Raw genomic sequence first — 10,082 nt, forward strand, 5'->3', positions numbered from 1 at the left:
GAATTATAGGGTCTCTCTGACACCGGCCTGAGTTGTAGAGGTCCTGCGATTGGAAACAGCTTAGCCCCAGTGATTACTGGTTCGCTCTGGTGTAGTATGGAGGCGATAGCAACTGCTCTGCCTAGGGCGAGGTGATGCTAACATCTATGTCATGGATGCTTCGATGTTGCAGCTATGGTAGAACCTTTTGCAGGATCTCAGTACGACCGACCATTATGTTCCTGCAGTGGGGAATTAGGCTTTGTTTGTGTGCTTCTTCACCAACTGTCTTGGTGTTTTGGAGGCTCACTTCTAATTTGGTTGTTGATCCGTGGACACCAAGTAGACTTGAAGCTAACTCAACCCTTGCTCCACTGACAGCCCTCAAAAATTCTCAACAATAAAATGCCTTCATTACGCCCACAACCTGTCAGGCGTAACATATACGCGCAGAAGACAAGGCTCATTGGAACCCTGCTCCACTGGGGCAGTGTTCGTCCTCCTATATCCTGTAGTCCACAATCAATCTCCTTGAGTGCTTGCGTTACGTTGAAGGAACAGTGTTTATTCTTGGCAACCATCGGCCAGGTCTCTGACCTCCTCGGCCTTTATGGTCTGTTCTGCGTCTTTGTCGGTGATCCAGGCCTACCACTGGTTGTGTACGGTCTGCAAACTTATAATGATTGGTGTTGAGTCGTGTCCTGGCCATGGCAGTCGTGGGTGGGTGTGAACAGGATGAGTACGAGCGAGGGTGGACTGAGCACGCACCCCTGAGGGTAGCTCCAGTGTGAGGATCAGTGTGACGTGGTCAGATAAGTTTGCAGCCGTGAGTTATTAACCCTCTATCCACTGGGTGCCGGCACCCGTCAGGAAGTCCAGGATCCAGTTGCAGAGGGAGGTGTTTAGTCCCAGGATCCTTAGCTTAGTGATGAGCTCTGAGGGTACTATGGTGTTGAACGCTGAGCTGTAGTCAATGAATAGCATTCTCACATAATTGTTCCTTTTGTTCAGGTGGGAAAGGGCAGTGTGGAGTGCAATAGAGATTGCATCATCTGTGGATCTGTTTGGGCGGTATGCAAATTGGAGTGGGTCTAGGGTTTCTGGGAAAATGCTGTTGATGTGAGCCATTACCAGCCTTTCAAAGCACTTCATGGCTACGGACGTGAGTGCAACGGGTCTGTAGTCATTTAGACAGGTTGCCTTTGTGTTCTTGGGCATAGGGACTATGGTGGTCTGCTTGAAACATGTTGGTATTACAGACTCAATCAGGAACATGTTGAAAATGTCAGTGAAGGCACCTGCCAGTTGGTCAGCACATGCCCGGAGCACACGTCCTGGTAATCCGTCTGGCCCTGTAGCCTTGTGTATGTTGACCTGTTTAAAGGTCTTACTCAAGTCGGCTACGGAGAGCGTGATCACACAGTCGTCTGGAACAGCTGATGCTCTCATGCATGCCTCAGTGTTGCTTGCCTCGAAGCGAGCATAGAAGTGATTTAGCTCATCTGGTAGGCTCGTGTCACTGGGCAGCTCGCGGCTGTGCTTCCCTTTGTAGTCTGTAATAGTTTGCGAGCCCTGCCACCTAAGACGAGCGTCGAAGCCGGTGTAGTACAATTCAATCTTAGCCCTGTATTGATGCTTTGCCTGTTTGATGGTTCGTCGCAGGGCATAGCAGGATTTCTTGTAAGCTTCCGGGTTAGAGTCCCGCACCTTGAAAGCGGCAGCTCTACCCTTTAGCTCAGTGTGAATGTCACCTATAATCCATGGCTTCTTGTTGGGGGTATATATGTACAGTCATTGTGGGGACGATGTCCTCGATGCACTTATTGATAAAGCCAGTGACTGATGTGGTCTACTCATCAATGCCATCGGAAGAATCCCAGTCTGTGATAGCAAAACAGTCCCGTAGTTTAGCATCTGCTTCATCTGACAACTTTTTTATAGACCGAGTCACTGGTGCTTCCTGCTTTAATTTTTGCTTGTAAGCAGGAATCAGGAGGATAGAGTTGTGGTCGGATTTACCAACTGGAGAGCGAGGGAGAGCTTTGTACGCGTCTCTGTCTGTGGAGTACAGGTGATCTAGATTTTTTCCCCCTCTGGTTGCACATTTAACATGGTGATAGAAATTTGGTAGAACTTATTTAAGTTTCCCTCATTAGTCTCCGGCCACTAGAAGCACCGCCTCTGGGTGAGTGGTTTCCTGTTTGCTTATTTCCTTATACAGCTGACTGAGTGCGGTCTTAGTGCCAGCATCTGTCTGTGGTGGTAAATAAACAGCCACGAAAAGTATAGCTGAAAACTCTCTAGGCCGGTAGTGTGGCCTTCAATTACAACAATATACTCTACTTCAGGCGAGCAAAATCTAGAGACTTCCTTAGATTTTGCGCACCAGCTGTTGTTTACAAATATGCACAGACCGCCCCCCCTCGTCTCTCCCGGAGTGTGCTGTTCTATCTTGCTGGTGCAGCGTGTATACCGCTTGCTGAATATCAGCCACGATTCCGTGAAACACAGGATATTGCAGTTTTTGATGTCCCGTTGGTAGGATATTCGTGATCGTACCTCATCTAATTTATTGTCCAATGATTGCACGTTGGCGAGTAATATTGTCGGTAACGGCAGCTTTCCCACTCGCCTTCTGCGGGTTCTCACGAGGCATCAGGCTCTGTGTCCCCTGTCCCTGCGCCTCTTCCTCTTGCAAATAACGGGGATGTCGGCCCTGTCGGGTGTTTGGAGAATGTGTTGTGCGTCCTGCTTGTTGTAGAAAATATCTTTGTCAAAGGAAGATTGACAGACAGACAACTTTGACTAAACACTCAGGGAATGAGAAGTTCTACAAGCAGATCTCACATGAAGAAAGTGTTTAGCTTCAAGCTTCACGGTATGGGACTCACAGAGAGGATACAGTGTTCTCACCGTCAAACTGTAACTCATTTGGATCTGGTTGTTAGGGAAACTGTCTGTGGCTGGCTGGCCAGAGCCCAAATGCTGGTTAAAAGCCCAGGTGGAAACATACAATACTGCTACTCCTCTGCCATCAGGCAAGGTACTTTAATTGGTTCAGAGAAGGCTATACAATATAGCTCTTATAGATGTAAGATGAGATCTTACAGATGATCTCTGCAGGCGCTGTACTGTACACCAAGACAAGTGGGTAAGATTTGTCTCAGTTATCCGCGCTCAGTAGACCCATTAATCATTTCTATTCATTGTACAAATAATCTTTGTTAAGACTAGAAAAAAAATCAGTAAAGGCATTTGGAGACAAAACAGCTATTGGGAAAAGGTATAATGTGTATTACAATTTCAGAAACTGTAGCATGCCAGTGTACAGTGAACAGTAATCCCCTTTATTGCCTCTAGGGAGCGCTTTTCATGCTGGTACAGTCCCAATGAGTAAGTCTGAGGCCCAAGGATAAAGGTTGTCCTCTGACCAAGCAGCTGACACAGTCCTGAACAATAGTCTGATTTACTAACAGTCTTTCGAGTCTGGATACAGAGTCCTGACTCAGTCGAGAGAGAGAGAACCAGCTTTTGGAACTTCTGTGAGTGTAATGTTTACTGTTAATTGTTATTGTTTATTTCACTTCTGTTTATTATCTACTTCACTTGACCATATGCTATCAACAAGAATGCAGGCCAAGGTCTCTGCCATCTAGCATTTTTCAATTCAATACAACCTCAGGAGTAAGGGGAAAGATCCTGGCTGATATCCATGCTCGGTGTGGTGGTGATCCTTGTCCTCCTTCGTCTTCTCCCTCCTACTCCTCCCTCACCCTCCTCCCCCTCCTAGTTCTCAGTCTTTTCCCTCCCCTCCTCCGTCACCCCCCCTCCGTCTTTTCCCTCCTCCACTTCCATTCCACCCTCTTCCATCTCCTCCTCCACATTCTCCTTCATACAGCAGATACATAGGCTTTGCTCCAGTTCTCACTTAATAGTGTCAACACCTGTATCAGACAGAGTGGAGATAGTAACATGCTCAGGGAGGATGGATCGATTYATAGCCCAGGGATGGCAGACGGTCAATGGGCATTGATCCACTGAATCACCCCCTCTCCTCCTTAGTCCTCTCTCTCTCTTTCTCTCTCTCTGTRTATGCGGTAGTGTTGAACAATGAACACAAACACATTTGTGGTCTGCTGTGTGGCTCAATTGGTAACAGGATGTCTCTAGCAACACACGACTAGGTTGTGGGTTTAATTCCCGCAGGGATCACAAACACTTCAACACAGAGGCCTGTTAGGGCGCAACCAGTGTGTTCCCAAGGGGGCTGTAGACACACACACACGCATACATACACGCACACACTGGGGCTTTCCATGAGAATGAGCTCTAAGTCAATGTAAATCATGTGTGAAATGATAATGAGTTGATGTCAATGGGGTATATTATTAGACTGACTGCATTCCTGTTGGGTTCAGACCATTTGAACCGGAATGCTCTGGGAATGGACGTATGGAATGGATTGTCTGCCTAGGCAYGTGTTGATAGAATCAATGATTATCAAAGCACACACATCGTTCATTGCATTACAAACTCCTTTGAATATTGTCCAAATCGAAGAACACACATCATTATGTTGGAACCTTATCAGAATGACCCACAGCATCTWCTATCACAAAACGGTCTTCTGCTACTTCCAAAATCTAGATACTACTGTAATAGCGACCAAGCTAGTCCAGTAAAACTGTCACACCTGCTCCCGCTCTCCCTCTCTGGCGCTCGAGGGCGCCAGGCTGCCCTTCATTACGCACACCTGTCATTAACATTACCGCAGAAGCGCTCATTGGACTCACCTGGACTCCTTCCCTTTGTTGATTGGCCGGTCTAATTGTCTGCTCCCCTGGTTGTTCCCTGTGTCTGCGTTAATGTCGTTATGTGTTTATGTCGAGACGCTGTCCTGTCCTGTTCCACGTCCGTGCTAATTAAATGTTCGCTCCCTGTACTTGCTTCTCATCTCCAGCGTCGACCCTTACAAAACCCACTGGGCACAGACATCATTTCAACGTCTAGTTTTGATTTATTTTTGGTTGAGATTTAGGTGAAAAGTTAGGTGAAAAAAAGACTAAATTCCCTTACGTTGATTACTTTTTGGAAATCCAATCAGTTTTTCCATGTTAATTCAATGTCATTAGATAGATTTTGTTGTTGAAATTATGTGGAAACAACGAAGATGGAAGTAAACAGCGGCAGAAACAGGTCCTTATAGGGACCTACAACCCCCTCTGCCCAAGAGCAGTATGCACACACACACGCACGCAGGCACGCACACACACTTCTGGCAGGGTTATACGTAGAGTGCAATAGAGGAACTGAGACAGATCTTGTTCTAAATAGCATAAGACTACTAGCTGAGTAGTCAGCCCAGATTGGGCAAACATGTAAACACGTTTTTAGGGGTAAAAATCGACAGTGTTGTTGATGCACTGTGCATACTTTTTAGTCCAAGACTARGCTTAATCTGTCTGGGAAACTGCCCCTTTATGTCTGTTTTATAATCCCTAAAAAAACAAATACAGAGTGAACATAAAAAAAAGGGGTGAAAATGTAACATGGGACTCTATAACCGTTTTTTTTATCGTAATATCCCCCTGGGATTTTCGACAACATTTAGAAAACTTTCCAAGACTACGAGCTCTGCATAAAAGACTGAGCACGGGCTGAGGTGTTGTGTGCTGTGGGGAGGGGGTGAGAGTGTATTTTGTCTTTGCAGACTAGTGTTTGGCATCTCCACTTARCACTACCCACTGGGCACACACATGTTTGAATCGACGYCGTTTCCACGCCATTTAATGAAATKACGTTGAACCAACGTGGAATAGACGTTGAATTGACGTCTGTGCCCAGGGGGTAGTTCCTGTTGCTGCAAACAAAGAACTCCAGGGTGAAGTTTCCCCTAGGTACAGATCTAGGATCAGCTTCCCTTGCCCCAATCCTAACCTTAACCATTAGTGAGGAAAATGCTCAACTGACCCGAGATCAGCGTCTAGGGGTAAATTCACCCTACACCAACAAAAAACACAGCACATCAGAGCTGCGGGAGAACTTTAGCGTTAGGAACAGCTTGGATGGCCATTTGTCTAATGAGTGATCACTCACGCGGCTCAGCTCCCTATTACCAGGCCATATGTTAGTTAGATAGAGGACCAGAACCACAGGCCAAACCATGCCTGAAACCTGTTACTGTTACCTTTGCTGGTTTGTTAGCTAAGCCTCTCACCGTGAAGCTTTTTTTTGAAGGGATACATTAATATTCAAGATAGGCTACAAGACAGAGGGATCAGACGGAGTGCACGGAAAGAGAAACGGTCAAAACAACCACAGCGGGGCCTAGTTGTGTTACAGGTTGTACCTTTGAGGGAGTCAAAAACCAAAAGCCTGGAGAAAGTGTGTGTGGTGGGGGAGGGGGGGGGCGGTCTGTGTGTGGGCGTGTGTTTGTGTCTCAAAAGAAAAAGGAAGATGGCCATCTGCTACACACATGTAAGTACACCACTTATTAAATAAAACAAGTAAAATTCCACGTGCAAAGTGCATTCCACGGGTCACGTTTATAAGTCGGTGTTCCAAAAACTAATCAAATTAGGAAAAGTTATGGCACACCTGAGAGTTGGGAACCACTGCTCTAGGCTACCATCTGGAAATGGAAATACATTATTTCATCCATAAAAGTCATCAGGCAAAAACACACACGCGCGCGCACACACGCACGCTTGTTTTCTAGCTTTTAAGGGGAAAGCTGTATGGTGAAAGGTTTCCATGTCTGTCTACAGGCTACGTTTTGGCTTTGTCTGAAGTCCACTTTAACCTCTCGATCTATGCATGTCTGCTGCCGAGGCGTGCTTGGAATGTTAATGCTATAGATCTCTATGTCAATAAAGGGTCTAACCCTAACCCACTGCACCGCTGTGACAGGCTGAGGGGTCAAAGCCCACTGGTGGTGTCTTAGTAAGACCCAGCCATCCTTCTCTGAGCTCTGGTGGTGTGCGTAAGACCCATCTATCCCTTGCCATTCCCTTGGTTCATATCAAGGCACGGATGTACAGTATGTTGCAATGGAATGCAGACTGTTGGTAATCTCTGTAGAAAGCTTGAGACTCAGATCATTCACCAGAATCCTTCTCCAAGCCTATAAGACCCAGCCATCCTTCTCCAAGCCAACTGCCATCCCTTTTCAAGCCTATAAGACCCAGCCATCCTTCTCCAAGCCAACTGGTGGTGTGTATAAGATCCTTGGTCAAACCTCCATGCCTCCTGTTKWCGCWCRCMCACACGCACACRCACACACACACACACACACACACACACACACACACACACACACACACACACACACACACACACACACACACACACACACACACACACACACACACACACACACACACACACACACACACACACACACCTCAGTGTGCTTGATTAAACTGGGGCTGGAGGAAGAGGATAGCAGTTTGGGCCTAAACACCTCCACAATTCTCTGGGCTAAGATAGACATGCACAGGGCAGGGAAATAACTGATGTGAGAAAAACACAGAGGGGCAGGAGGCTTTGAGAAATGGGCAATTATAAAGAAATGGAAGTGTTTTTGAGAGAAAAGTATGAGTCAGGCAAACTCAGTGTTGAAGCTATATGCTGAGAGATCATGAGTTGAGATTTGGATGGAAGTGACAGCAACATACCATGAGTTTCTGTTTCTGCTTCTTCGTTCAGATGAAGCAGATGACTTCTCTGTTTCCCCTCCTCTCCTGTTTTCATTTAGCTGTGGACATAAAGACGGACACAGGTCAGAGGTCATAGATCACGTGCAGAACCCTAATGGTTACAGTTTCTCTATGTTCACTAAATTACAGAGAAACTGTCTACAGAACAGGCATGAAGAACATGTGCTGAACCACAATAATGACAGTCAGTTTCTCTGTGCTGAAAACCTGTAGGACCCGGGTATTAAGAACAACAAAAGTATAAACGTAACATGTAAAGCGTTGGTMCYATGTTTCATGAGCTRAAATAAAAGATACCAGAAATGTTCCATACGCACAAAAAGCTTATTTCTCTCAAGTTTTGTGCACAATTTTTTTWATATCCCTGTTAGTGAGCATTTCTCCTTTGCCAAGATAATCCATACACCTGACAGATATGGCATATCAAGAAGCTGATTAAACAGCATGATCATTACACAGGTGCACCTTGTGCTGGGGACAATAAAAGGAGCGTGCATTTGGCATGCAGGACTGTCCACCAGAGCTGTTGCCAGATAATTGAATGTTCATTTCTCTAYCATAGGCCGCCACCAACATCGTTTTAGATCATTTGGCAGTTCATCCAACTGGCCTCACAACCGCTGACCACGTGTAATCACGCCAGCCCGGGACCTCGACATCCGGCTTCTTCAAATGAGGGATCGTCTGAGACTCTACGGCTGGCCATGCTTTCCACCTGGCTACCCCTACCCGGTCAACTCCCCTGTACCCTCCACAGCAACCCGTCAAAGCCCCCACCATTTCTCCTTCACCCAAATCCAGATAGCTGATGTTCTGAAAGAGCTGCAAAATCTGGACCCCTAYAAATCAGCCGGGCTAGACAATCTGGACCCTCTCTTTCTAAAATTATCTGCCAAAATTGTTGCAACCCCTATTACTAGCCTGTTCAACCTCTCTTTCGTAACGTCTGAGATTCCCAAAGATTGGAAAGCTGCCGCGGTCATCCCCCTCTTCAAAGGGGGTGACACTCTAGACCCAAWSTGCTACAGACCTATATCTATCCTACCCTGTCTTTCTAAGGTCTTCAAAAGCCAAGTTAACAAACAGAATATCGACCATTTCGAATCCCACCGTACCTTCTCCGCTATGCAATCTGGTTTCAGAGCTGGTCATAGGTGCACCTCAGCCACGCTCAAGGTACTAAACGACATCATAACCGCCATCGATAAGAAACAATACTGTGCAGCCGTATTCATTGACCTGGCCAAGGCTTTCGACTCTGTCAATCACCACATCCTCATCGGCAGACTCGATAGCCTTGGTTTCTCAAATGATTGCCTCGCCTGGTTCACCAACTACTTCTCTGATAGAGTTCAGTGTGTCAAATCGGAGGGCCTGTTGTCCGGGCCGCTGGCAGTCTCTAAGGAGGTGCCACAGGGTTCAATTCTTGGACCGACTCTCTTCTCTGTATACATCAATGATGTCGCTCTTTCGGGGCAAATTAATATGATGGGCTATGTACCAAGTTCAAGTAATACCTGAGAGCTGCTCTGACAGTGGTGCTTAAGCAAGTGAGGGAGATAAGTGTTTCCAGCTTCAGAGATTTTTGCAGTTCGTTCCAGTCATTTGGCAGCAAAGAACTGGAAGGAAAGACGACCAAGGGAGGAATTGGCTTTGGGGCTGACCAGTGAGATTATACTGCGAGCGCGTCTACGAGTGGGCTGCTGCTATGGTGCAAGTGAGTTGAGATAAGGCGGGCTTTACCCTAGCAGAGACGCTTGTAAGATACCTGGTAGTCAGATGTGGTTTGGCGACGATATGAAGTGAGGCGCAACAACGAGAGCTACAGGTTCGCAATGGTGAGTAGTTATGTGGCTTTGGTGACAAACGGATGCACTGTGATAGACTGCATCAGTTTGTAGAGATAAAGTGTTGGGAGGCTATTTTATAGATGCACATCACTCGAAGCGAGGATCGGTAGGAATGGTCAGTTTTACGAGGGTCATGTTTGCAGGCATGAGTGAAGGATGCTTGTTTGCGAATTATGGAGAGCCGATCTACTAGATTTTACATTTTGGGATTGAGATGTAATGTGAGTCTGGAGAGAGGTTTACAGTCTAAACCCTACACCTAGGGTATTTTTAATTGTCCACTGTATTCTAATTCAGAAGCCGTACCAAGTAAGTGATGCTGGCGTGTGAGCAGGTGCGGTCAGTGATGGCTTGAATAAGCATGCATTTAGTTTTACTTGCTGTTTAAGAGCAAGTTGGAGCCACGGAAGAGAGGTTGTATTGGCATTTGAAAGCTCGTTCCTGGGAGGGTTGTTGAACACAGTGTCCAAAGAAGGGTCAGAAGCTATATCAGATGGTGTCGTCTGCGTAGAGGTGATCAGGACCACCAGCAGCA

General features: G+C 46.5%; 1 protein-coding gene across 1 annotated transcript in view; it reads right to left on the reverse strand.

Annotated features, from left to right (window-relative positions):
- Positions 1-10,082, reverse strand: part of tspan18b (tetraspanin 18b) — a 144,911-nt gene that overhangs the window by 43,198 nt on the left and 91,631 nt on the right. The window contains exon 2 of the mRNA XM_023971829.2: positions 7,656-7,735. Coding sequence (XP_023827597.1) covers positions 7,656-7,658 — 3 coding nt within the window. The 5' untranslated portion in view covers positions 7,659-7,735. The remainder of the gene's footprint in view (positions 1-7,655; positions 7,736-10,082) is intronic.

The sequence above is a fragment of the Salvelinus sp. IW2-2015 genome, linkage group LG26, assembly GCF_002910315.2.
Source record: "Salvelinus sp. IW2-2015 linkage group LG26, ASM291031v2, whole genome shotgun sequence".
In the NCBI taxonomy this organism is placed as follows: domain Eukaryota; kingdom Metazoa; phylum Chordata; class Actinopteri; order Salmoniformes; family Salmonidae; genus Salvelinus; species Salvelinus sp. IW2-2015.